At 45.4% G+C, this 26,698-nt stretch overlaps 3 protein-coding genes across 3 annotated transcripts in view; 2 read left to right on the top strand and 1 right to left on the bottom strand.

Annotated features, from left to right (window-relative positions):
- The window catches only part of LOC121304691 (cadherin EGF LAG seven-pass G-type receptor 2-like), a 73,121-nt gene extending 57,312 nt beyond the window's left edge, over window positions 1–15,809 (top strand). The window contains exons 9-35 of the mRNA XM_041235973.1: window positions 1,783–1,949; window positions 2,240–2,425; window positions 2,669–2,782; window positions 2,924–3,098; window positions 3,953–4,094; window positions 4,212–4,332; window positions 4,826–5,009; window positions 5,325–5,426; window positions 5,957–6,051; window positions 6,343–6,552; window positions 7,287–7,470; window positions 7,641–7,784; window positions 8,115–8,280; window positions 8,526–8,693; window positions 9,121–9,247; window positions 9,403–9,603; window positions 9,966–10,140; window positions 10,556–10,668; window positions 11,015–11,097; window positions 11,444–11,570; window positions 11,781–11,897; window positions 12,078–12,208; window positions 12,312–12,403; window positions 12,533–12,703; window positions 13,111–13,356; window positions 13,782–14,016; window positions 14,762–15,809. Coding sequence (XP_041091907.1) covers window positions 1,783–1,949; window positions 2,240–2,425; window positions 2,669–2,782; window positions 2,924–3,098; window positions 3,953–4,094; window positions 4,212–4,332; window positions 4,826–5,009; window positions 5,325–5,426; window positions 5,957–6,051; window positions 6,343–6,552; window positions 7,287–7,470; window positions 7,641–7,784; window positions 8,115–8,280; window positions 8,526–8,693; window positions 9,121–9,247; window positions 9,403–9,603; window positions 9,966–10,140; window positions 10,556–10,668; window positions 11,015–11,097; window positions 11,444–11,570; window positions 11,781–11,897; window positions 12,078–12,208; window positions 12,312–12,403; window positions 12,533–12,703; window positions 13,111–13,356; window positions 13,782–14,016; window positions 14,762–14,786 — 4,001 coding nt within the window. The 3' untranslated portion in view covers window positions 14,787–15,809. The remainder of the gene's footprint in view (window positions 1–1,782; window positions 1,950–2,239; window positions 2,426–2,668; window positions 2,783–2,923; window positions 3,099–3,952; window positions 4,095–4,211; window positions 4,333–4,825; window positions 5,010–5,324; window positions 5,427–5,956; window positions 6,052–6,342; window positions 6,553–7,286; window positions 7,471–7,640; window positions 7,785–8,114; window positions 8,281–8,525; window positions 8,694–9,120; window positions 9,248–9,402; window positions 9,604–9,965; window positions 10,141–10,555; window positions 10,669–11,014; window positions 11,098–11,443; window positions 11,571–11,780; window positions 11,898–12,077; window positions 12,209–12,311; window positions 12,404–12,532; window positions 12,704–13,110; window positions 13,357–13,781; window positions 14,017–14,761) is intronic.
- Window positions 15,810–18,295: 2,486 nt separating this feature from the next.
- On the bottom strand, window positions 18,296–23,191 carry LOC121304692 (neuron navigator 3-like). Its single transcript, XM_041235974.1, has 5 exons — window positions 21,834–23,191; window positions 20,658–20,790; window positions 20,357–20,551; window positions 19,629–19,716; window positions 18,296–18,830 (listed from the first exon to the last, which is right to left on the bottom strand). The coding sequence occupies exons 1-5, from the start codon at window positions 21,978–21,980 to the stop codon at window positions 18,827–18,829; spliced, it is 567 nt and encodes a 188-aa protein (XP_041091908.1). The 5' UTR covers window positions 21,981–23,191; the 3' UTR covers window positions 18,296–18,826.
- Window positions 23,192–24,510: 1,319 nt separating this feature from the next.
- Window positions 24,511–26,256, top strand: LOC121304693 (peptidyl-prolyl cis-trans isomerase-like 1). The gene is made up of 4 exons (XM_041235975.1): window positions 24,511–24,685; window positions 25,230–25,384; window positions 25,660–25,728; window positions 25,914–26,256. The coding sequence occupies exons 1-4, from the start codon at window positions 24,630–24,632 to the stop codon at window positions 26,132–26,134; spliced, it is 501 nt and encodes a 166-aa protein (XP_041091909.1). The 5' UTR covers window positions 24,511–24,629; the 3' UTR covers window positions 26,135–26,256.
- The last annotated feature ends 442 nt before the right edge of the window (window positions 26,257–26,698 follow it).

Raw genomic sequence — 26,698 nt, forward strand, 5'->3', positions numbered from 1 at the left:
ATTCAAGTGATTTAGCAAATGAAGGGTAGATCCTTGCCCTGCCAAAGCACAGGTGCTCTTGTTGTGCACACATGATATTTTTCTGATGTGTTGAGCCTTGATTGGGTTTTGCTGATTTCCCCGAGGCTAGTAACACATCAAACAGTCATGCTTCCTGTAATGGTCATCTCAAATACAACAATCTCAAATTTGGTAACAGGTTGTTTTCCTGTTTAAAGTAGCCTTCAAATAATTGCCTCAGCTGCTACAGTTGCGACAGAAGCGTACTGATAATTAGTCTTAAGTTAGCACTCATGAACAGATGAACACATGCGCTAGGAGAATAGAGCCATGTGGTGCAGAATGCACTCTCTTCCAATCTTCAAGCAGTGTGCAGGATACAGCAGCAGGACTCACTTCGGCCGACTGGAGAGCGGCTCTGCAGTCTGAGAGACGCTCCCCTCTGGTTGCCTGCCTGTCCTTTCCCTTTTACACTACAGGACATGTTTTGGCTTGCTTTAATGTTAATTAATAAGTGCTGGATAGCAGGCTACAGTACTTCCAGTGCCCAGGGCAGCGCTGCACAAAGGTACACAGGAAGTCAAAAAACAAAGCTGTTTTTGTTTCCGGAGCAGCGTTTGTGACGTACAGTTTGTTTTGCGTTCTGGAACCTTGGTTCATTAATGTAATGCAGAAAGAATGAAATGTATAGGAGTCTTGTGAGTTCCTCCTTTTTTGTGATGCTTACTGCTTTGTGCTGCCCCCCCCCCCCCTTTGTGTAATCTTATCAACGCTTCTGCTCTTTCACTGTGTCCTGTTTGGTATCAGGAGCTTGGCCCTGCTCCTGTATGTGTAACATGATCAGCTCTTTCCTCTGACCCCCATTGTATCCGTGTAATGGAGCACTCCCCATATGTTATCGTGATCACATATCAAGGTGTCCTGAGCAGCATTGTTGATTTCAAACCCCCCCTCCCATTTATTTATTTGTTTATCTTTAATAGAAGCCCGTAAATGAAATCCATTGCCAAGACATAATCTAATCGATTGTGTTAAACCTTTTCATTAAAAACGGATCAGAACAATGAAGATTGTGACGAATGACTCCCGCGCTCCCAGAGAGGAGACACTCCAATTAGTGATCTCTCTAATCACTTTAGCGCCATGATTGTTTCCCTAGGGTGAGCCGTCTGGCTGGCTGGCTAACTCGATAAGCCTTTATGAGGGTGACAAAGAGAAACTGTGCCGCGCTGTATAATCCGGGGTTAAGATGGGAAATCCAATTTGGAACAAAGGCTTAGTGAAGAACACTCCTCCACACACTTACTGAACCGCTGGCATTATTGGGCTCCTGTCTGCCTGCGGTACTGAATCCACACACAGTCACACTGGGTTTACCAAGGGTTTGCTCCTGTGCAATATCTGCATCACTAAACTGTCTGTTTAACTTTAAAAAACCACTATGATGCAGACTTTGCAAATCTGTCTCATGCTGTCTTGATCGCTCATTAATTTAGCAGACATATGCGCATGCTGTCCCTGTCTGATCATTATGGCTGTTTGATGTCTATAATGGGGTTCTCTGGTTCTCCTGGCACAAATTGGCTCTGATTTGTCTGTCTTTGGCTGGAATAATATATTGAGCTCTGGAGGTCAGTGCTCTGCTGTAGAAGAACTATGCAAGACCGCTGTGCGCTATGTTTGAATGAAGCATGTTAAAGTCCAGATTCTAGTGTGTCTTGAGGTTTACCTTGACCATGGCTGGGCCATTCTAAAGTGCTTCATCTGCTGCTGTTCTTGCAGTGATGGCCAGTCCTCAGCTTTTCCAAGGCAACAGCCTGGTCTCCTGGAAGAACCTGGCCTCCACCATCAGCTTGCCCTGGTACGCTGGCATGATGTTCCGCACTCGACAGGCACATGGGATTATCTTCAGGGCTGTCGCAGGACAGCATTCAACTATCAGTCTGCAGGTAAGCTCTGTCCCAAACTCCTGGGGGACCACTCATACTTTTTAAATACTATGACTAGAGGCCAGTGTAATGTGGTGCAGAATAGCCAATGTCTGTCCTGCATTTAAACTTGAAGCAGGGATGAAAGCAAGACCCATTGCATTGCACTGCATTGCTTTGCTTTTGAGCCTTAAGTTGCTTTTAGCTGTGTAATTCAGAAGCTTAATGATCATTACTGAAAGCCCCTAACATGCCTGCTGCATCTACGATAAATGTGTCCAGTAATGCCAATGTGCTTTGTGTGCTTGCAGCTGAGTGAAGGGAATGTGCTGCTGGCTGTGTATCGGGGGAGCAACCAGGTGTCCTTGCTGAGGCTCCCCCAGGTGAAGGTGAACGACGGAGACTGGCACCAGTTGCAGGTAGAGCTGAGGGGTGCCCACGAGGGCACAGAGCCACAGTACCAGGCCAGCATAGCCTTCGACTACGGACTGCACCAGGTGGGCAAGAATGAATGTGACAATACCAGGTAGCAGTGCTGCGAGACAAACGCCTGTCTGTAAACTATTTCCCTCCCCTGTATATATCATTTCAGAAGTAGTTAAGGGGCTGGATTGTAATGTATGCCTCATGTGAGCTCTGCAAATGCTTTCATCTGAACTGCTTTCATGCTGAGTACCAGTGCAGTGCCAGTACTGCTAATGGAGTGAGTGGGAGTCTAACCCAGTGCTTGTGTGTCGCAGGTGAGCGCAGACATCGGGAACGAGCTGCATGGGCTGAAGCTGAAGATCTTGAGTGTGGGAGGGGTCTCCGGAGATAACGGGACTGTGCTGCAAGGCTTCCGAGGGTGCATGCAGGCGAGTCACACACTTACACACTGGGGATCGGCCCACAAGCGAAGGGAGCACATGCGACTCTGAATGGTCATTCATGAACAGATCTAGCTGGCTTTGGGGAGCTGTTCTTGTGTCTTACAGAATGGTTTGTGTTCTATGCAGGGTGTGCGTGTTGGCGAGACGTCGGCGAGCGCGGTGGCTCTGAACCTGAACCAGGCTGAGCAGGTGAACGTGGAGCGTGGCTGCAGCGTGCCGGACCCCTGCGACTCTAGCCCCTGTCCTGCCAACAGTTACTGCAACGATGACTGGGACAGCTTCTCCTGCAGCTGTGACCCAGGTACAGGCAGTGATATTCACACAGTCACACTTCAACCAGGTACAGGCAGTGATATTCACACAGTCACACTTCAACCAGGTACAGGCAGTGATATTCACAGTGTCACACTTCAACCAGGTACAGGCAGTGATATTCACACAGTCACACTTCAACCAGGTACAGGCAGTGATATTCACACAGTCGCACTTCAACCAGGTACTGGCAGTGATATTCACACAATCACACTTCAACCAGGTACAGGCAGTGATATTCACACAGTCACACTTCAACCAGGTACAGGCAGTGATATTCACACAGTCGCACTTCAACCAGGTACAGGCAGTGATATTCACACAGTCGCACTTCAACCAGGTACAGGCAGTGATATTCACACAGTCGCACTTCAACCAGGTACAGACAGTGATATTCACACAGTCGCACTTCAACCAGGTACAGGCAGTGATATTCACACAGTCGCACTTCAACCAGGTACAGGCAGTGATATTCACACAGTCGCACTTCAACCAGGTACAGACAGTGATATTCACATGCACTTCAACCAGGTACAGGCATGCAAACATCACACTTCCGCATGAACCTCAGGGATGTGTCACTTGATTGTGGCTCTGGGTATTATCAGGTGCTTCACAAAACACGTTTTTGTGGTGGTCAGGGTACGTTGTTGGCCCCCTAAAATAGCAAAGATCTTAGAAAATGACAGGCCTGTGCATGTGAAGGCTGTTAAATGTATAGAGGAACATTCCATTAAAACCCATCTTAACAAATATATAGATTGCTGACGAGCGCAGTTACACACGTCTAAAGCCGTTGGTTTGTGCAGTAGCTGACGGGCCGATGGTGTTTGTCCCTCTCAGGTTACTACGGGGTGGACTGCAAGGACGTGTGCGCGCTCAACCCCTGTGAGCACCAGTCCACCTGCACACGCAAGCCAAGCTCCTCCCACGGCTACACCTGCGACTGCAGCAGCAGCTTCTTCGGACAGTACTGCGAGAACAAGTGAGCGCCGCCCCCTCCCCTACCAGACACGCTGACAACCCGTAACAATGCCTTGAAACACCCTGCATGCCGTCTAGCTTTGTCCTGTACACTGACGCGCCTTCTGCCTTCCATTAGGAATGACCAGCCGTGCCCGAAAGGCTGGTGGGGGCACCCAATGTGCGGCCCCTGCAAATGTGATACCGGCAAGGGCTTCGACCCCGACTGTAACAAGACCACCGGAGAGTGCAGGTGTAAGGTGAGCAGCACGCATTACCTGCAGTCATGTGACTCAGAGTGACAATCAGTACTTCTGCATGAGCAGCAAACTCAGAATGCATCAGCATGATTGGAGTGTTCCAAATGAATATTCCAGATAATCTGTTTACATGGAAGTGGAAGTTAATATTCCTCGATTATTCCAAGTTTAATTGCAGCAGAAATACGAATTCTATGCACGCTGGGCATGTGCAATGACTATTGCAAAGCAAGGCTGGTTTAACAGGACGTCCGTGTTTAGTTTTTCGAGTCGTACGGTATACCTCACTGCGTTTGTGTTGATGAACTAGCTTTTTTTTTTTTGAGGTCGCATGCATGAAAGGGATAAGCAGTAACCCTTTTGCACAATATTTTTTATTTGCTTTGCAGTTATTTATTTTTTTTTTCATATTGCTGTACAAGCTTGCAGGGTTTAGATGTTTTGGGTTCGTTTCCATGGTGTGACCCAGAGTTTGTTTTCTTTGTCTCTGCAGGAGAACCACTACCAGCCAGCAGAGGGCGACACCTGCTTCCCTTGTGACTGCTACCCCACTGGCTCCCTCTCCCGCACCTGTGACACAGAGACCGGACAGTGCCGGTGCAAGCCGGGGGTCATCGGGCAGCAGTGTGACCGCTGTGACAACCCCTTTGCTGAGGTCTCCATGAACGGCTGTGAGGGTGGGTACCTGGAGAAATGCCTGTGCTAGAAGGGGGGGAGGGGGGATTTTCTAAGCTTGGTAACTTATGTTGAATGAATGAATATATGATGATAAAGCGCCTGGAACTAAAAAACACAAACCACATTTAGAAATCCAAAAACATTAAAAAGAAAAAAAATGTAAATTGAAAATCGCTGTTTTTTTTCACTTGCAGTGTTTTAAAAAGAACTACCTAGGGTCCTGTTTTAATTGTCTAAACTCCAAATTTGTTTAGATATTTAAAGGCGCTTCAGTTTCTCAACTTAACAAAGTGTTTTCCCCCCTGTCCCCTCAGTGATTTACGACAGCTGCCCGAGAGTGATGGAGGCCGTGATCTGGTGGCCGAGGACCAAGTTTGGCCTTCCTGCGGCCGTACCCTGCCCCAAAGGATCAATCGGTAAGCCTTTAACCCATAACGGCCACCAACATGCACTCTTTAGATTGCAAACAAGGTTTCTCGTGATTTATCCAGGCCTCTCTGTGCTGTCACACTAGGGGTTGATATTAAATAAGAGGACAGGTCTGGACTAACTTACTCTCCAGAGGGACACCTGGGAGCTGGAGATATTGCATTGGTCCCTGTCCCGTATTTGCCTCTGACGGTGGAAACTCTTTAAACCCTGAATCCAGCTGGAGGGGGTTATTAACCCCCTGCTGAGCCCAGCAGCGCTGGAAAGACCCAACAGTTCCACACCTGACTCCTTGCCGCTCAAATCATCTTCATTAGTCATTATCAATTCGCTCTGTTAATTGGTAACATCGTGAACTCTTTCCATGTGGGTTCCACTGTATGTCCTGATGCTGCAGTTCATTTAGAAACACTACTGTATCCACTGGTGCTTTATGAAAACTCACTGATGGAGTTCATTCTCTCTCTCTCTCTCTCTCTCTCTCTCTCTCTCTCTCTCTCTCTCTCTCCCCCCACAGGTACTGCGATTCGGCACTGTGATGAACACAAGGGCTGGCTCCCTCCTAATATATTCAACTGCACCTCCTTGACCTTTGCAGATCTGAAGACCTTTGTACGTAACTATTGGCTCTGTAGAGGTGGAGGCACCTTGGCTTCGTAGTTGGACCACTGACTGTGGGAACTCACTACAGACCCTGATCTGACTGCCCTACAACTTATTTAATCTTGGGTCTTTACATGCATGCATCTGTTCGTGGAAAATGATTAACTGTTACATGCATAACATGTTCCCTTTTAATAATTTGAGAGGATGCACTAAATGTCCCCTGGCTGCTCTTGGAGATCGTGCTACCAGCTATCGAGTGAGGGTATGTTAATTGAATCATCTCTCTCTTTCCTGCAGTCTGATAAGCTGGCCAGCAATGAGTCTGTCTTGGAGGCAGGCAAGTCCAGACAGATGGCACTGCTGCTGCGCAATGCTAGCCAGCACACCGGCGCTTACTTTGGCAGCGATGTGAAGGTGGCATACCGGCTGACGAGTACAATCCTGGAATATGAGAACAAGCAGCAGGGCTTCGGGTTGGCTGCTACCCAGGATGTTCATTTCACTGAGGTGAGAGGGGCTGCTGAGAGACAGCTAGAGACACGGAGACAGGCCAAGAGGCAGTGGGACCCACATGGGCACCGGATTAACCAAGCATATTAAGTCCATTGGATTGATGGTAGACTGCCAGATGCAGGATATCAAAGACACTTAAAAATACAAAGCTGTCAGTCTTTGAATGTTATTTAGGGGAACTCGGTTGCCTGGTTCCTGTCCTGATTTACCTTTGCATCAGAACCCTGTGCAAACAGATTTCTCAGAACAGACACTACCTGTTGGTCGAATTTGCAACTGTGCTATTGTATTTAGTAAATTCTAATAAAGGGAAACCCAGATCTCCTGCATGCCTCTAGCAAGGAAATACTGGATAGATATATCGGGGGATGGCATGAAGTCAGTGGTTCATCCAGCTGAGTGCTGAATTGGGTTACTGGCGTAGACCAAGCCTTCAATTAGCTTCTTATTGCATCATTGTGTTCCCCATTACATGTCCTATGCAAGTACCAAAATTCAGCATTGGCCAAATAAGGCTTTGTCAGCCCTGCATATCAATAATGTGACTGGTGTCTGTGCCAGGAACTAGCAGTTTCACCCATTCCAGGTTTTATTACAAACTTGGTTACCCCTGGTAACAAGCTCATGTGTGTCTTATTAAACCAGGAATGGATGATGCTATGCAATGGAATTCTTATTTCCATACCTGCATGCTGTACAACTGACTCTCCTCTGTGGCCTCCCCTCAGAACCTCCTCAAAGTGGGCAGTGCCATCCTGGACCCTGATAACAAGCCACACTGGGAGATGATCCAGCAGACGGAGGGCGGCACGGCTCTCCTGCTCCGGCGCTACGAGGACTATGCCAACGTGCTGGCACAGAACATGAGGAAGACCTACCTGAACCCCTTCACCATCATCACCCCCAACATCGGTGCGCTGCCTCTGCCTTTATCTGCCTGCTTCTTTCTGTTTCTGTTTATTCTCCCTGTAGATCTAGTTTTTATTCATCTTGCTCTATATCATTTTCTCCTTAATCACCTACTCTCTTCTTTGTTTCCCGCCCTGGAAAGTGACATGTATTTTCCCCCGTTTTCCACACAGTCATCTCCGTGGATCGCCTGGACAAGATGAACTTCGCCGGCGCCAGGCTGCCTCGTTATGAAGGCCTGCGCGGGGCCCAGCCTGCTGACCTGGAGACCTCCGTCACCCTGCCCGACTCCGTCTTCCAGCCTGCTGAGACGAGAGGCGAGTGCTGTGCATTGTGTTGTGTGTTTGCACCATGGAAACAAAAAGTAGCCTAACCCAGTTAATACATCCTGATAATCAGTAGGTATTGATCAGTGCAGTTTGTTGAATAGTATGATAGCTATGAGAAGGATATACTGGCCTTTAGTCAACTTTCAGTATCACAGTTCAGTAGTAATCTTAATGTTAAAAGGTATTCTCACAAACTGAGATACAGATTGAGACCCAGATGATGTGTCTTCTAAGTCAGCTAGCACCAGCCTGGTCTCCTCTCCAGCTCTGCTTTGCCGTATGTCTTGTACAGTAACTCTTCCACTTTGTTGTACACAGCCTCCAGGATCTCGGATTCCCTCGCTGAGGAAAACAACGGGACCATGAACCGGAAGAGGCGACATCCAGACACGAGCGAGCAGCAGGCCATCGCGAGCGTCATCATCTACCGCTCCCTGGCCAGTCTGCTCCCGGAGCACTATGACCCTGACAAGAGGAGCCTGAGGTACACCTTTGGGTGCAGTATACGTGCTGAAGGATATATGTATAGATTTTAATTGGCATGATCTATGTAGTAGGACTGCATCCTTGACACTTGATAGATACCCAATTGATTGTACCCCAAGCTTTAATAAGCTGCAGTTCCTCGCATGCACGCTGTGTTTGTGTCCAGACCTGTCAGTCTCGCTGTGTCTGGCTGTCTCTCTCTGTGTCTCGCTGCGTCTCACCGTGTCTTACTGTGTCTCTCAGGGTTCCCAAGCGGCCAGTCATCAACTCCCCGGTGGTCAGCATCACCGTGCACGACAACGATGAGCCGCTGCAGCACGTGCTGGACAAGCCCATCACAGTGCAGTTCAGACTCTTTGAGAGCGAGGAGAGATCTAAACCCATCTGCGTCTTCTGGAACCACTCCATCCCGTGAGTCCACACCTCAGCCTGGGTGCTGGAGCGAGCAAGCCCCTACCGTCACATGTGCCCTCAGTATCACTGTGGACCTGTGCACTGAAAACCATCCAGGAAGTTGTCTGCATTTAATTCATCTGTTCACAGAGTTGCTCAAATGAATACCTGTGTTCACTTATGCAATTTAAGAACATGCAACAGTGCAAACAGTGCGCTTAGCAGCACACACATTTATGAAATGGCATTAAGGGTTTACTCTGTACTGCAGACATGTATACAGGTTTAGGAAAGACCAAAAAGTAGTGTAGTTTACTGAAGTGTGTATCTATGTCCATTTTTTATTCATTGTTCAGCGTACAGCTTTGATTGTTGTAGTGCAGGGTCGAATGAATGCAACTGGAAGATGGATTTGTCCTGTGTGGCTGACTCTGTCCTTGTGCAGGATTGGGGGCACTGGAGGATGGTCTGCTAAGGGCTGTGAAGTGGTGTTCAGGAACCAGACCCACATCAGCTGCCAGTGTAACCACATGACCAGCTTCGCAGTGCTGATGGACGTCTCCCGCAGAGAGGTAGGGCTGGCTGGGAGGGGTGGAGAGTTTCCTATAGTTTTACCTTGGATCTGTGGGGGTGTAACAGGTCCACATTGACGGCATGTGGCTTTACCCTGGGGGGTGTGATGGAGGCATGGCAGGTCCATGCTGACAGCGTTGCGTTCTCCCCACAGAACGGAGAGATCCTGCCCCTGAAGATGATCACGTACGGCACGGTGGCAGTGACGCTGGGCTCCCTCTTCCTCACCTTTGTGGTGCTCCTCTTCCTGCGCTCGCTGCACTCCAACCAGTCCAGCATCAGCAAGAACATGGCGGTGGCTCTCTTCCTCTCCGAGCTCATCTTCCTGCTGGGGATCAACCAGGCAGATAACGCGGTGAGCAGCCCGGGCTCTCCCGCTCCGCACGGGGTGGGGAGCCAAGCCAAACTGGTGGCAAACTAATCTAACTGCCGTACTAGAGCAATATGTTATATTGGGAGTTTATAATATTTAACCCCTCTACAGAGACAAAGCGAAATTATTGCTGCTGTCAGCTTGAGCTTGTTTCTCCCCTTACTGTAAGCATCATTGTCCGAAACTCCAGACGTTACCTGTTGATGATGTAGTAAGAGTCCCCAGGCAAGGTTTTAGAAAATAGAAAGTGGATGATTTACCTTTCATCCCTAGCGCCAAGCATGCTACGATCAGACTCCTGCATGTCCGAGCTGTGCTGACCGTGTCTGTTTCCCTTGCTGCAGTTTGTGTGCACGGTGATCGCTATCCTGCTGCAGTTCTTCTACATGTGCACCTTCGCCTGGATGTTCCTGGAGGGGCTGCACATCTACCGCATGATGACGGAGGTGCGCGATATCAACTACGGCCCCATGAGGTTCTACTACATGATCGGCTGGGGAGTGCCTGCATTCATCACAGGTCTGTGCTGATCAGTACCCACTGACACAGATTCACCAGGAGTCTTCTGTCTGCAAAGTCTGCAGCACGCTAGCGTTTGTAGGAACTCCTGTGCATTTGAAAGTTTTGCAACGTGTGTGATTAGCTGACTTAGCTTCTTCTTGGTTGTGAAGTTCTGGATTAAGCTAATCAATAGTTTACACTTCGTGCTTTTCACTCGGTGTGCTTTCCAATCAGAGTTGCTGTGACACCTCTCCCTGCCAACTAAAAAAAAAAAGCCAAACCCCATGTGCGTGATTAAATTAGCCCCACATCATTGCCAGGAAACGAGCCAATTTAAAGGAGCTGGAGGCACACCCCTGGAGTCAGAGGTGAAGTATCGCTCCAGTCCCAGCAGGGCACTTAGCTGATACGTGCTGTTCTTTGATAATTGCAGGGCTGGCTGTGGGTCTGGATCCCGAAGGCTATGGCAATCCTGATTTCTGCTGGCTCTCCATTTACGACACCCTGGTCTGGAGCTTCGCAGGGCCCATTGCCCTGGCGGTGTCGGTAAATACTGTGCTTGTGTGGCCATGCTTGGAACACTGAGGCTGTGATGAGGTCATAGCCTTAGAACTGGAGGAAGCATTCTTTCCACATTCTGGCTTCTGATCTGCATCAGGGATTCTGCAGAGCAGTCATTAGTAATGTCTAACATGCATGCCTGGGCTTTGCTTTTGCAGTTTATCAATGGTTTTGAAACCACTGATAAGATGGTTTGGTTCAAATGTGTAAAATGTTCAATTACAAATCCCTGCCCTATGCTGTATGACATTCTATCCCGCTCGCTGTAGGAGAGTGTCTATCCTGTTCAGACCTGCAATGTGACGATGCCTCTCTCTGTTTCTTCTCACAGATTAATGTTTTCATGTACATCCTGTCTGCCAGAGCGTCCTGCTCACCCCGCCACCACGCTTTGGAGAAGAAAGGAGGCACAGTGTAAGTTGCACCAGGAGCTGATCTGAACTGGCACCATTACCATTACCACTGCAAGGCAGCAGCAGTAGTCTACTCTCCAATCATAAGGAATGATCAAAGCAAAGGAAAAAAAAAGACTAATAATTTGAGGATTTTAAAAACTGGTTTGTATTTGTAATATTTCAACAAGTGTGTTGATAATTTTGAGTTCATTTAGTTCTTTTTATACTGCTGATTTTGTATTTGTTTTAGTTTTTTTTTTTTTAGTTGTGTTGTAGAGAATCTGTACCTATGAGCCTGATAACGTATATCCTGCAGAGCAGCAGTTTATCAGAATAGCTAAATGGACATCCCCCCCTCTCTCCAGCACTGGGCTGCGGACCGCTGTGGCTATTCTCCTGCTGGTCATTGTCACCTGGCTCCTGACTCTCCTGGCTGTGAATAGCGACACCATCATTTTCCACTACCTCTTCGCTGGCTTCAACTGCGTTCAGGTAAGAGCCCCGTTCCCTCCCCTGCTGACACCCCACACACAGGACCTGTACAGTCCATGGTGCTGAAGAGAGACTCCCTGCAGGCGGAGTGCTGCTTTGGTGCTGCAGTGTTTTAGTCATTACAGATAAGCTGGCGCCTGTGCTGTACAGCACTGTGTCTCTGTGTAATCCTGCGTCTGTATATTCACCGTGCTGTTCATTTTTTCGCAGGGCCCATTTATTTTCTTCTTCCGAATCGTCTTCAACAAGGAGGTGCGGAAAGCCTTCAAGTACGCCTGCAGCCGGAAACACGCGGATGACATGATCGCCACCAAGTCCATGGCCTCGGTAAGCGTGCGGATTATCTTGTACGTTGGAGGTACAGGAGATAGTTTTTTCTTCATTTAATAATTGATAACCATGTGCAGCCTTCACTGTGTTCACATGCGAGTCCAGGGGTAGGGGTAGGGGTAGGGGTAGCGGTATGGATCGAGCCAGTCCTTGACGATTACTTCTGTTTCCATGCAGTCCTATAACTGTAACAACACCTACGTGGACGGCCGCTTGTATGGCCCGCCCTTCGGAGACTCGACTGTCTCCCTGAACAGCACCATGAGGTCCGGCAAGAGCCAGCACAGCTACATCCCCTTCGTCCTCAGGTACTGCTCGCACAGAGATCCAGAGAGAGCTGCTCGCTTTGTTTGTGTTTGTATCTGGATGCTCTTGGGTTACAAAGCGTCTGTGTTCGCTGTTGATTTTCAGAGATGACTCTGGACTGAACAACAGCCAGGCCCACATCGCTCTGACGGACCACAACTCCTTGCTCTTCCACGAGGTCAAAGATCACCCTGACGGTACGGCCCCGACCTGTTTGCTTGTTTGTTTGATGCAAACTGTAGAAAGTATTCGGGAGGAAGAACCACCAGCATCCTGGTGCATGTGATTTGCAGCTACCCCATTCTCTTGTGCTGTTTCCCCCCCAGACCCCGACTCGGACTCGGACAGCGACCTGTCCCTGGAGGACGATCAGAGCGGCTCCTACGCCTCGACGCACTCCTCCGACAGCGAGGAGGATGAGCCCTTCTCCCGGGAGCAGTGCTGGGAAAGCCTGGCCGCGCAGAGCAACGACAAGACCCAGCACAGCGCGCTCAAAGGTAATGCTGCCATTAGAAACAGGTGTACCCTGACACAGGTCGATCACACCTGTTTGTTTCTGTAGTATGTGAATGCTGATCTCATCTTTGCCCACAACGTCTGTCATGATCTTCAATGCAAATGTTAAGTGTTCTGCAACAGAAACATGTTAAGTTTCATTATATGTAATGAGAACTGGGATACCCAGTGCTGGAATGTTAAATAATTTATATGTACTGAGCTGTCCTTTGGCTGGATCCCTGCTGTAATTTTGAAAACATGTATCAATTATTTATTTAAAAAGGAGAGCCACTCTCTTTTCTCCTAATTCAGACCCTTTCTAAATAATGTTATTAAACAATATAGCTCCAAAACAAAGGCAATGCTGTGTTTGTAGCACTCCAGTAAGTGTCGCTCTGTTCCTCAGTGGATAACGTCGTCTCGGCCCACATGAAGCCCTACTGGCCGGGTGACTTTGTGACGACGGCGAGCGACAGTGAGGGGCACGGCGGCTCTGAGAAGCTGAAGGTGGAGACGCTGCCCAGCTCAGAGCTGCCCTGGGACAAGATGAGCCTGCTGGAGGAGCGGCCCAAAGAGAACGGGGACGGCCAGGGCAACCACAAGGACAAGACGCTGGCGTGCCTGCCCAACCCCCACGCGCAGCCACACAGAGGTAATGCACGCAGAGCAGGGCCAGAGGCAGGGGGTATAGAAAGGCACAGTAAATTACAGAGAATAGGAGGGGGGTATTAAAATAGCAACACAAGCAATCAGCAGCTCTCACTGGTGCAGCTACAGAGAGGCAGTCTGTAGGAATCCAGGTTTTGGGAGCCAGTCTGTCTTTGTGAGGAGAACATGGTTTAGCATGTTGACAAAGCAAGATTATGATGATTTCTCAGGACTTCACTGTATTTCCTGGTAATGTAAAGCAGGGATACACAGTTCCTGTCCTTTACAGCCTGAACCACAAATTGCTTCCTGAACCAAACCAAGCTTCCTCCCCGTCTTCATTGATATTGTATAACCTGGAGGATTGCGCACCTTTTGATATGGAGCCTCTTGAATTTTCATTCCTCTCTCTCTGTGTCTCCCTCGCAGGGATCCTGAAGAAGAAAAGCCTCCCCACCATCCCAGAGAAGAACAACATCAACAGAATCCACAACGAGCTATCCAATCACAGGCCGGGTCCCGCCTCCTCGCGCGCCTCCTCGTCCAGTGAGGGCAGCCGGGCGCAGAGGCCCAAGCAGAGCCTGCAGGAGCAGCTGAACGGCGTGACGCCCATCGCCATGAGCACCAAGGCCGGGGCGCTGGACGAGGACTCGTCAGGGTCAGAGTGAGTACAGGAGCAAGCAGAGAAGAAGGCGGGATTCCCGTCAGCCAGCATGTCGCAACACCAGGGAGCAACAGTTACTGACGTCTTTTTGAGAACAGGTCAACCTGGAATTCTGTCTGGGTGACTGGGTCAGCTCCGTCCAGCCCCCCTCTCCCCTCTCCCTCCCCATTCCTCTCCCCCCTTCAGTCCTGGCAGCTATACTGCCTTTGTTTCTGCTCTGTGTTAACTCTGCTGCCCTCAAGTGGTGTAATGTAGTTACAGCAACTTATTTCCCCCTCTGAAACTGCTGAAATAACAATTCTGGTCAGATTTGTACATTTTGTATTTTACGTTTTTTTTTTTAAAGAAATTTGAAACTGCTACTGACAACATGTAAAAACACAAATTCTGTCCCAAACACCGTTTGCCAGTTAAACCCTTACCCTGCTTGAGCCATGTGTCTTTAACGCACACATGCGGCTGTGAAACCTTCAGCCTGATTGTTTCTGTCACATTCCTAAACTAACTTGCTTTTTTCCCTTCTGTCTTCCCTTCAGATTCCTGTTCTTTAATTTTCTACATTAAAACATTAATGCACCTCCAAATTTAATGAGACCAACAATGCATTATCTCTTATTGTTTTTACACATAAATCAAAGTGCATATTCCTTCTCCCCATCTCCGAGTCGCATTCTACTCATCGTGCTTTGTTCTTTCTTTCTTTTCCTTTTCTTTCATCCCTACCCCCATCCTCCTTCACAAGCAGCAGCAGTAACGAGACTGCAATATAAAGCAGCCGTGTGAAACACTGGACTTCACCCAGAGAGAAGCGGCCGCACCTCATTCACTTCACAGAGCTTGCGGACGCCCCACAGACCTTGCACTGTGCCTGCACTCAGGCTGGACCCAGCTCAGTTTGGGGAGCTGTCAAGCGAGGGATGTAAGGGACTTCTTTCTTTCCCCCTCAGAAGAAAACCCCTCTCTCAAGCCTCAAGACTCTTTTTTTTTTATTTTATTTGTCAAATCAGTGCCAAATGAAGAAGCCAAGCTGAAGCTGTGGTTTAGACCAGTTGGGGCCTGCTGGCTGGATTTTATATATACACACACACATACATACTTGAAATGGACGCACTTTTATTTGACTGGCTTGGACAAACCTGATTCGTTGTTGGAACCTTTAACTGAATAAGGAACTGAGCTAATGAACTTGTAGCCATTTGGTCAGCAGACCTAATGATTTTAATCTTCAGGGATTTCTATGGAACTGGGGCTACTGTCTGTGCATTTTTTGGGGGGCTGTACGGTACTGGTCATAATCTTTCTACGGCACAGAAAAAAATATATTTTGGTTATAACTGTTAATATAAGTGCCACGCGTCCAGTCCTGCGATTTTAATATTGACTTTTCAGGTGTGCATTGTGCGTGGAACGGAAGGGCACAGCCTGATTACAACGAACCCTGCTGTGCACGGCCAGTCGTGTGTTTAATGTCGAACCCGGATCCCTTTGGGACTGGTGATGCAGCAGTGGATCTGGGACGCAGGGCACAGACGACAGGAAGCACATCCTATGCATTATGCCTGGTTCTCCAGAGCAGTCTTAGCTTGAGCAGGACAAGTCTTAAGTTAATAAATGCCATTGGAGGGCAGGGAGGGAGCAACCCTTGACACAGAAAGCCTTGCTTGATTTTGTTACAGCATCTGTGGTGTTTCAGACTTGTTATCGTGTAGAACAGTACAGTTCTGTTAAGCTTCAATACTAAAAACACAAGTCCTCTTTGGAGAAGGGTTCGGGTTGGTTATAAGCTGGCAGCATTTAAAAAATGGACATGCATTTACTTAAGACTTTTCCCTCCCTAGTTTACCTGTAGTGGGATAGTTAGACAGGCCAGTAGGGAGTGGTGGTTAAGAGCTACGACCCTGATCATATCACTGATAACCCTGCTGTCGTTAGGAGGGTCTGGAATCCAAACCCACAGGGACTGCCTGTGGAAATGCCTTCAGCCGCTTAGCCTTCATTTTGTACTTTCACTGGAATTGTTTGTCTTAATGATGATGCCTGTTCGGAACAGTGATTTTTTTATGTTTTATTTGGAAATCTTTTTTTTTATAGGAATTGTTCATATTGACTTGAGAAAAAATAAAACAGTTGTGAATTAGAAGTGGATGTGTTTGCTGAATGATCCCTTTATTTAAACACATGCAAGACAAATGCATTAGTGCTTGTTGCATTATGTCAGAATTGTTTATATTGTATAGATGTCAGCATTTTTTTTTGTGTGTAAAATGTATACCACTGTACAGATTAAAAAAAAAAAAAACTTCTGATGTCTAAAGTGTTGCATGCCAGAGAAAGAAAGGTTATCTTTTCAATATGAAAAGCATAATCTTAGTAATTCACCTTGCGTCAGCCTCACTGTAAGAACCAGGCAGTGCTCAATGCATCCTCACGTGTGTCACAAGTTGTGCAGCATGGAGATTTTGGCAATGCATTTGAGAAGGTGGGGGGTCACGGAAGCAAACCCTTGAAATGGTCAATTTGCCCCGTTTCACTGGGTCTACACAGAACAGAACAAGCACACTGGAAGAGCCGCTGTCAGGGCATGCTGAAACACTCCTTGAGTCCTCAAAGTTTTTTTTTTTTTAATTGCTGACCACTAAAAAAAAGAGAGATGCTGGACTTTGGATTAATTTCCGAACAGTAAATTTGTACAGATTAGTTGCTGGTGTACATAGTGTAGGTTTTGCAGTAAGTGTAGTTTTTATGCAGGTAAATCACCTGACCGTATCAGATTCTTTTGCCAAGCTTTTAAAATTCTTTTACTTTGCAATTACCAAAGCAGAAAACACTGGGTTTACATTCATTTAATTTGTATCATTATTATAATTTGCAGCGGAAGATCTGTGTAAGAGTGTATCCTTCCAAATACAGCAGTTTGTGAAAGTCATGTATTATTTTTGTATTTCACACCCATATTTCTGATCTGTAAAAAAAAAAAAAAAAAAAAAAAAAAAAAAAAAAACAACCTACAAATGCTTAAATACAAACTTTGGATGTTGCTGAACATTTGAAGAAAGGCTAACAAGCTAAATGAATAGGTAATTTAAAAAATAAAAAAAATTATATACACACACACACACACACACACACACACACACACACACACACACACACACACACACACACACACACACACACACACACACACACACACACACACACACACACACACACACACACACACACACACACACACACACACACACACACACACACACACACACACCAAAGACAAAGGCTCCCATATCAGAGTCATCAGCGAACTCGTTTATTTTGTTTGGTAATTGTTTTCACACTGATTCATTTACTTGGCCATGATGTTTATTTCATTCTCCTGGTGTATGTTGAGACACAGGCTTTAGTTTTTCTCTTCTGTGGATAGTTTTGCATTTCAGACTGTAGAGATCCAGGCTCTTGTTAGCTGTTCTTTATTTATTACTGTATAGAGTGATGGAAGACCAGCGCTGCATTTAGATCAATAAATGGGATTTTTGGAGTCCTAACTTCCCTGTGTCACTGTGTTCATGACGCTCAGGTGTGGCTGGAGCCTTTTTTGAAAAGGCTCCGGTTTATTCCGTTTTTTTGCAAGTTGGTTTGTGCTGTGCAGAGGCAGGGTCAAGGAATTCCTCTTTATCAGTTCCACTTCCTTCAAATCAATTTCCAGTTCCTTCAAAGAATATTTTAGAGACATAATGATAATTGTGAAGCCACTTTCATTTGAAGCCAATTTAATGGACTAACAGGGACTTCAGTGTAAGTTAATTGTTGCCACTGTGAGAAGCTCATTTTAACAAAAAACTGCTTATTGCAGTCTTTGATCAATGATGTGTTGGAATTGATTAAAAGGGAATGGGAATTAGAATTGGGAATGGATTTTAAAACTGGAATTGACCCCAGGCCTGTATACAGTACGCATATGAAAGACAACGTTTACAATCATATTTAGTAAAAAATAAAACATTTATTTATAACCGCATGAGAGGTTAACACATTTCCGTTACAGAAAGTTATACATTGGCTTTGCAATAGTTACAAGAAACTAATATAAAAATACTAAAAAGATCCACTGACATCCTATAAAAACTTGGATAAAAACTTCAGGTCAAAGCGGTTTTATTTTCATTTACTACCATACACCTTTTGAATAAGTTATGGATGATAAAAACAAATATTACACAAAAATAGATTAATTAGATTTACACACACACACACACACACACACATTCATTCATTCATTCATTCTTTTGCTGGCAACCCTCAATCTGTGTCTTTCTCCAAACAAAACCACTCCACCCAGACAAAGGATTCCTCCTGGCTTTTATAGTCTGTGGCTGGAGTCCAATTAATCAATAATTAAAATTTAGCCTATTAAGGCTCCAGCCACACTCGCATGTATTTTCAGGGAGGAATTTGACCCCCTCCTTCCTGTATGGCAACATCCAAAAGCAGCTATTTAAAATCCCACAATTACAGGAAAATCACAATAAAGAAAAGAAGTCTTCTTTGTATAGTTATCATATGGTTGGATGAATTAAGGGTGAAGTAACAAGGCTTTAAAATCTTCCTTATCCTATTCATTGTAGCTGAACTGTTAGTAGATCTGAAATATCTTGCAATATACTAGGTAGCTGCAGCCAGCTGTACAGGTGATGATTACATAGAGCAAGAGTGACATCTAGTGGCCACACTGGATTTTTCAGTTCTTTGTCACCCTGTCTATTGATGAAGTGTCCAGTAAGCAATGAAGTACGCTGTAAATCCTGAGGGCAAATCAACTGGAACCAAGAAAAAAAAAAATGTAATCAATAGAAGACAAATCTTTTTAATTTCTAAATCTCTTAACGGGCTAATGAGATGCGAAGTGGCTTAAAGAATGGATTGCCCTTCGGTTGCCCATTTCTTCTTAATGTCCCTGGAATGTCTTGCACAGCTGCCCTTGGAGAAACATGACATTTACTACAAGGTCTGCTAATTCTCTGGATTTAGAATATGCACACGACATGACATACATAGGGGTAATGCAACAACAGCCATGGGCAATTCATTGCAGTTAATGAATCCACTTGTGTTGCAGTCTCTCAGTTTATTACCGTGCTGTCATTACATGAAAGCTGTGTGTGTTTCAAACCTGCTGTCATGCGTGTCATGCACAGACGACTCCTGGTCTTGGGTTTGGGAAATCTAAAGTGAGCCTGGCTCCCTGCTCTTTGCTCTGTGCTTTCCGGACCCTGACTGCTGCAGTGTTTCTCTGGCTGTGAGAAAGCACTGAATCTGCCCCGTATACCCTGTGAACAAACAAACCTCTTCCTGACCAGGCACAGGCATTGCAGGATACCAAAACCAAAGGCCTTATGAATTATACTTGCTCCCAATCCCAGTTCAGCCACTGACTCACTGTGTGACTCTGAGCAAGTCACTTAACCTCCTTGTGCTCCGTGTGTCAGGTGCAACGTTGTAGTAAGTGACTCTGCAACTGATGCATAATTCAAACCCTAGTCTTTGTGATGGTGGTCCACTATGAAAGGTGCTATATAAAAGATTATTATTATTATTATTATAAATAGCAATACTACCGTTCAGTTGCTTGTGTCGCCTTCTTAGGTGGGACCAGCCTGCTTCGATTTGCATACGTAGGAAGGTTAGACTGTCCAGCTGAAGGAGCTGCAATAGAAATGGGGAAACCAACAACGTGTTGGACACTATAGGACAAGGATTAGTGAATTTGCATTATTCTGCCACTGTTGATTTCACAACATGAACCTCACAGTACTATTACAAGGCAATATTCCAAACAGTGCTGATGAGATATCCGTATTCTCTAAGGCCATGGTTTTCACTCTTTTCATCTCAAGTGCCAGCAGGTGCAATCTTAAACAGCTGTTGTAAAAGCGAGACCTACCCCATTACAAGCAGGTTTGCTGTGTCTGTACTCGCTTGTTTGTTGCCCCGTTCTGAATGGTTAATCCATGCAGCTGATGACTGTAATGAACTCAGCATGTTTACCTTTAAAATATTTTGCATGTATTGTAATGTTGTAATGCATTGTAGTGCATGTTGTAATATGGAAACAGCACGTTGCTGCTCCCATGCTCAGTGTTAGTGAAGTCCTGATCTGACAGCATGTAACACAGACAGCTCTTCTGATTACATGACGGTGTGATTGAGGAAGTATTGTAGTTGAGGAATCATATTGTCCTGAAGAAAATCTGCCAGTGTGTTCCAGGTGCAAGCAGTCACGTACCAGTACTGGTACTCATACCACAGGCTGAAATCCACTGCTGTAAAGGTGCTAGTGTCTTACCTTGGAGCCCACCCTTGCGTTGTGTCAAGGACCCTGGTCTTGCTAAGCCGTTCCCAGAAGGAGCTCTGTCGCTGGGGGGCTGCAGCTGGCTGGTACCCCCTGACTTTGCTGAGGGTTTTCGGATGGCTGACAGAGTTGGCAGCCCGCTGACTGGCGCAGGGATGCCTGTTCTCTCTCTGAATGTGTTAGATTTCTCTAGAAAATGATAATAATGAATACATATAAATTACAATACTGATGTCACATTAGAAGAACTCAAATCATTTCAATAAACACTTTGCCCCTTTCACAGGGGCCTTACCTGAGCGTAAGGGGATTGGGGCGGCCCCAGGTCTCCCGGCTAACGACGAGTTCAGATTCTGATGGGCGGAGACTGAAGAGGCTACAGAAGTGTTTTCTTTTTGCTTAACTGTGGAGCCACAGTGAAGGTCTTCCTGTAAGAAATCACACGTTTTATTTGAATGCATGATTTAATAATTGACAATGTTCCCAGGCAATTGTGTTGAAATGATTATATAGGGGATTGTATCTCTTCATTAAGCTGAAAGTGCACCAGAGTCATGGTAGATGAACAAACAGACGTCTCCGTGACCAGGCAGGTTAGGCTATAAAACACGCTGGAGGAGAAGAAAACTAGAGGAGAGATTAAGATTGGTCAAGGCACACAGCTGAGGAATTCATCTCACCATTAAATGATTAAAAATAAATTAGTAACCTAGGCCTGTAGTCAGCATTTGTATGTGAAAACTTGATTTGTTTGTGTGTGAAAACTTGATTTGTTTGTACGCATAGTTTAGAACTGACACATGCACAATTAAATCCTAATTCATCAATTAAAAAATGTCAATGTCACTAAGGTTGTTCCCATGTCAAAATGTCCCTATATAACCATATATGGTAAATGTGCCCATGCTGCCATTTCAAAGAATAAATGAATCATGGGATCCACAAGGCCACTGAGCCACAGCATTTAGCAGACGGAGACGGGCATCTGATATAACCTGCGCATTAACTGAAAGGTCTGGATTTCTGTTCATGAAATTACATAAAGTCACTCTTGATGCTTTCAGCACCGCTAGTACTGGAGAGCCCAGCAATTGAATGGAAATCCCTTTTTGCTCCAGTCTGCTCTTCTTCACTGTAGGGAAATTGAATGTAGCCATTAATAGACAGAACCTGAATATAGTTTATGAAACAATTATATTTGACAAATAATGCAATTTTAGCAATACTTGCATCAATAACATAACCCTAATGAGAACATTATTATTTTACACAGTGCACTGACTGGATCTTTGGCCGATTTAGTGGGAGTTTGATCTTCTCTTATAATACACCATCATTCTAACACAGGGAAACGATGGAGCGCATGGCGCAGACTGCGTGAGTCTCCGAACATTCGCACGCAAACCTCTGTGCTGATAAATCACATGATAAATATAGGCCCTGTTTAATGTTTGCTTTGCATTTGAAATACCTTTCTCTCAGTCCGGGAGCAGGATGCCTTCATTGAGGTTGTCTTTTTACCACTCTGTGATCTGCTGGATGCTGGTGAGCAAACAGATTTGCTTCGTGTCATTTTCTCCTCTTTTGGCAATTGGCGAGACAGCTGGGAGGATGACATCTTGCATGGCGCGGGTGCAAAATGCCCGTGGGCGAGCGCACATTCCTGCTTAGTGGCAGTTTTCGAAATGCTGGAGAGGAGACACTTTTGCTCAGTGTTGGTGTGTCAACCCTTGCCAGTTTTATAGATGATGGAGAGGAGGCACTTTTGCTCAGTGTTGGTGTGTCGACCCTTGCCAGTTTTATAGATGATGGAGAGGAGGCACTTTTGCTCAGTGTTGGTGTGTCGACCCTTGCCAGTTTTATAGATGATGGAGAGGAGGCACTTTTGCTCAGTGTTGGTGTGTCGACCCTTGCCAGTTTTATAGATGATGGAGAGGAGGCACTTTTGCTCAGTGTTGGTGTGTCGACCCTTGCCAGTTTTATAGATGATGGAGAAGAGGCACTTTTGCTCAGTGTTGGTGTGTCGACCCTTGCCAGTTGTCCAGATGCTGGAGAGGAGGCACCTTTGCTGGGTGTCAAAGTATGGTCTCCCTGCAGTTTGTCAGGTGTGGATGAGCATGGGCCCTTGCTTGGTGTGATTTTCTCGCACTTTGACAGTTTGCTGGTAGTTAGTGAACAAGCAGTCTTACCAGCGGCTGTCTTGGAATCCTGTGCCAGTCTGTTAGACGCCGGGGAGCTGGAAGTGGCCGTTCTCTTGCTGAGCTTTTCCAGTGATTCATCTCTACTGCATGGCCTAGGCTGGACGAGGGCAGTGCTGCCAGCGATGTGGACCTCCTCACAGTGTGTCTACAGAGGGAAGAAGTGACTTCACAGGGCTGTTTTTCACCAGGTACGTCTCCCGTCTCGTCCTTCAGCACCCTGAGTTTGGCTCTGGCCTCCCCTGGCGGTGAGCTCCTGCCCCCAATCCCTGTGTTCTCTTTCAGGCTGGTCTTCTCCAGCTGCATGGCCAGTCGGTTGGCCTCCCTGGAGATCTCCTCCAGTTTATCTGCACTCAGGGGGCTCCAGCTCCACAAGCCCTGTTTGCTTCTTCTCCTCTGGCTCTCCCCTCTCTTCTGAATGTTCAGGTCAATGCTCTTGGCCACACACCTCTCAGTGTGTTTCACAGGCCCAATGAAGACCTCATCCTCCTCTTCCAGACTGACCTCCAGGCTGGAGGAAAAAACACTTTAAAGAGACAGGCAGTTTGGGTCTTACTGATGTTGAAAAATGTGTCAGACATTCTGTCAGCGCTTAAAAATGATAAACGTCTGATTTATCAAACTTCAGGATATATATAAATATATATATACACACACACACACAAACATACACTATAGACACTATAGGTAAAATGTTGCAAATCCTCCTGGTTACAGTAAAGACACACATGTCTGAAGGTGAATCCACTCCAAACTCAAAGGTTTCTTCTGTTATTAGTGATGTATCTAAAAATAAATACACACATATTTTACAATCATTTTGTACAATCCATTAAGCTTATATAATAGAAAGGAAACAAGTGGTTTGTAATTTTCGCTGTGAAAATGCTTGATTTATTCTCGCTGTGTGTAAAATGCGTGCTTAGCCATCACAGTTCAGTTTTACGTGAAATCTTTGAAAAAAAAAAACACACACACACAGAACGTGGATCAGAAAGGTCATTTGCAAACTTGAAGTGTACAGATAGCAGGTATGTTTCTTTCACTGAAACATAATTGACGTCATTGAATACACACATGTACAAATGCACTTGTAATTCAAAAACACGAAACATCGCTGCCTTACCTTCTTCAGCCTGTTCCATTGTGTGTAGTCAGTGCCTGCTTTGGAGATATAATATAATAATAGCCTATATAAATATATATATATATATATATATATATATATATATATATATATATATATATATATATATATTAATATATATTATCTATATATATAGATATCTGTTGAGCATCAGAAATACATTATTCAGTGGCGTACAATATGAAGTGAGGGTGCCTACATGGCATAAACAAAGCAGGATTTCTGTTTCCTGCTTAAACAAAAAACGAGCATTGGAAATGTTAATCAACACAGTATTTACATTAACACTGTAGTTAACTACCAATTACAAGTCATTAAAAAAGAATCACCCTGGTACTAACAACATGAAGACCAACATACTGTGCAAGTGTGTCCTACCCTATCTAGTCGTAGTAATATATCACGATGATCGCTTGCTTGCTTGTAAAAATAAAACCTATCCTGTTTATCAATGGTGTCTTATTGTAAATGATACGTTTATTTACAAACTCCACAAGTCATTTTCGCCCAATAACTAAACCCTACGCCGGGGCGGTACAGTTTTAAATTTAACCAGCTCGATTCGTGATTGGATGAGCTGACTCGAGCTCCGCCCACACGTGGTCGAATAAAGTTTGGTCAAGTCAGAGACAGTATATACAATACTATATTGTATATACTGTATGTCTGTGTAAGCAACACCTGCATTGTAACCCAACAGACGCTTTAGAGGGTATTTTATTCCAGCTGTAGTTTGACATGTTGGGGTTTATATCTTTGTCTGTGGGGAACCTTTCTTCTGCGCGTCGGAGCTCGGTCGAATCAGTCGGAACTGAATTCCCCCCGCACACGACGTGGGGGGTTGCATTTTAATATTTCCCCATTTGAACCTGGACTGCGCGGTAGATTTTCTATTAACTTTTTAAATCGTTATACATCAGATATGTCGGGTATTCCTCCGGATTCGTGGCAGCCGCCTGTTGTCATCCTAGAGACAACGTGAGTAAACCGCAGCAATTCATATATTCGTATTGAACACAACAGCATAGATGCGCTCGGCGTGTGGTGTAATGCACGGGTGAATGAATAATGCAAGCGGTTTTGCGTGTCGCTGATTTTCTTTAGCCCGTCTTGATGTTTTAGAAAGGGTACAGTCTGTATAACCGCAGCCCCAAACAGGTACCGTGTGTGTGTGTGTCTGTCTGTGTGTGTGTGTCTGTCTGTCTGTGTGTGTCTCTCTCTCTCTCTCTCATACCCACAGATAGGTAATACACCAGCAATAGTTTAACTTTGTATTTGTATTATTTTGAGTATTTTCAGTTTGTAACACTTACATGCAAAGCCATTTACATGAATTACGTAATAAAATACTCGTTACTGCAAGGAAACTGGCAAGTCAATAAAAGTGCTTTTATGTGGCAGCAAGTAATGTGTAAGCGTCATAGAAATCATTTTTATAAAGATGCAGCATTATACAATGCTGTCTATTTCTTCTAGTTTAGGGAACTGAGAAAACTAACAACAGACGTGTTGCGTTCCACAGAATGGGCACCATTGCCGTGGAGCTGTACTGGAAGCACGCCCCTAAAACATGCAAGAACTTCGCCGAGTTAGCGAGGAGAGGCTATTACAACGGGACCAAGTTCCACAGGATAATCAAGGACTTCATGATCCAAGGCGGGGATCCAAGCGGGACAGGTAACGCTCAAGTGTGTTCTTGTGCAGAGCGCGTTTCGTATGGAATTTTTACCGGCACTAAACCTGTTTTTGCTTGTGCCACTATTTGCACAAACACATTCTTTACACAACTACCCCGCTTTCATTTCTCTAAACCGAAGGCATGATGTTAAACTACTGACGGAAGCCTTGAGAAACACAATCTCTTCTTCTTTGTAATGGTTTAAGAGTTTATGCTTTGCTTTTCTCTGTGTTGTGTTATAAGGGAAACTTATGGGTTCTTCCTATGCTTGCAGGACGAGGTGGCGCATCTATATATGGGAAGCAGTTTGAAGACGAGTTACACCCAGAATTGAAATGTACAGGTATACTATATTATTATTATTATTTTATTGACCAGGATAGTTTTACATTGCAGTTAAAGAACAATATTTTGATTGCTTTTTTGTAGTTTAAAACAGAATAGGTTGTCATGTTAAAGTAATGGTTTGGTAGTCATTTCTTTTAATGTGGTGAAGATGATTATTATTATTTTTTTTGTTCATTTTAGGAGCAGGGATCTTGGCCATGGCAAATGCAGGACCGGACACAAACGGCAGTCAGTTCTTCCTCACTCTGGGCCCTACCCAGTGGCTGGATGGAAAGCACACTATCTTCGGGAGGGTGTGCCAGGGGATCCATGTGGTGAACCGTGTTGGAATGGTGGAGACAAACACCCAAGATCGGCCAGTGGACGATGTCAAAATACTAAAGGCATATGTACCAAACTGACGACCAGCAGAGCACGAGAACTCGTACGCCAGCAGAGCGGTTTTAGTTTTTTTGTACAGGAAGTTATTGGTGCCTGATTTCTGTTAAATAGTTTTTTTTAAGAGAATAAATGTGTTTTTTTTGTAATTTTTGTATTCTGATTATGCTATAGGGCAAGCCTGTCCTGGGTCTGCTGGTTTTCCTTTCAGCCAAGTTCTCAATTGCTCCATTACACCAATTATTGGCTTAATTAGTCAACATTAACAGGTGTTCCAGATCTTTAGCCACTGATGATGTAAAGACACCTATAAAACCTGCAGGATATGTGGCTCCAGGACCAGGGTTGGAGATGGAGGAGGTCATCTGATTACACAGCATGCTAGGTCTCCCATGGCTCCTCTTCTAATCTCATTGCTCAGAGTATAGTGTGTTGGTTTCAACGCAAGCGATTCATTAATTTTATACAGGGCATTGTCAGATCTTGCTTGCAATTTCTTGGTAAGAGTAAAGTGCCTGGTGCTGGGGTGTATCGCATTAAGCAGTGTTTAAAAACAATGAAATTAAGCTCTGCAAATACTTCAGCGT

Source organism: Polyodon spathula, chromosome 39 (genome assembly GCF_017654505.1).
Source record: "Polyodon spathula isolate WHYD16114869_AA chromosome 39, ASM1765450v1, whole genome shotgun sequence".
NCBI lineage: Eukaryota > Metazoa > Chordata > Actinopteri > Acipenseriformes > Polyodontidae > Polyodon > Polyodon spathula.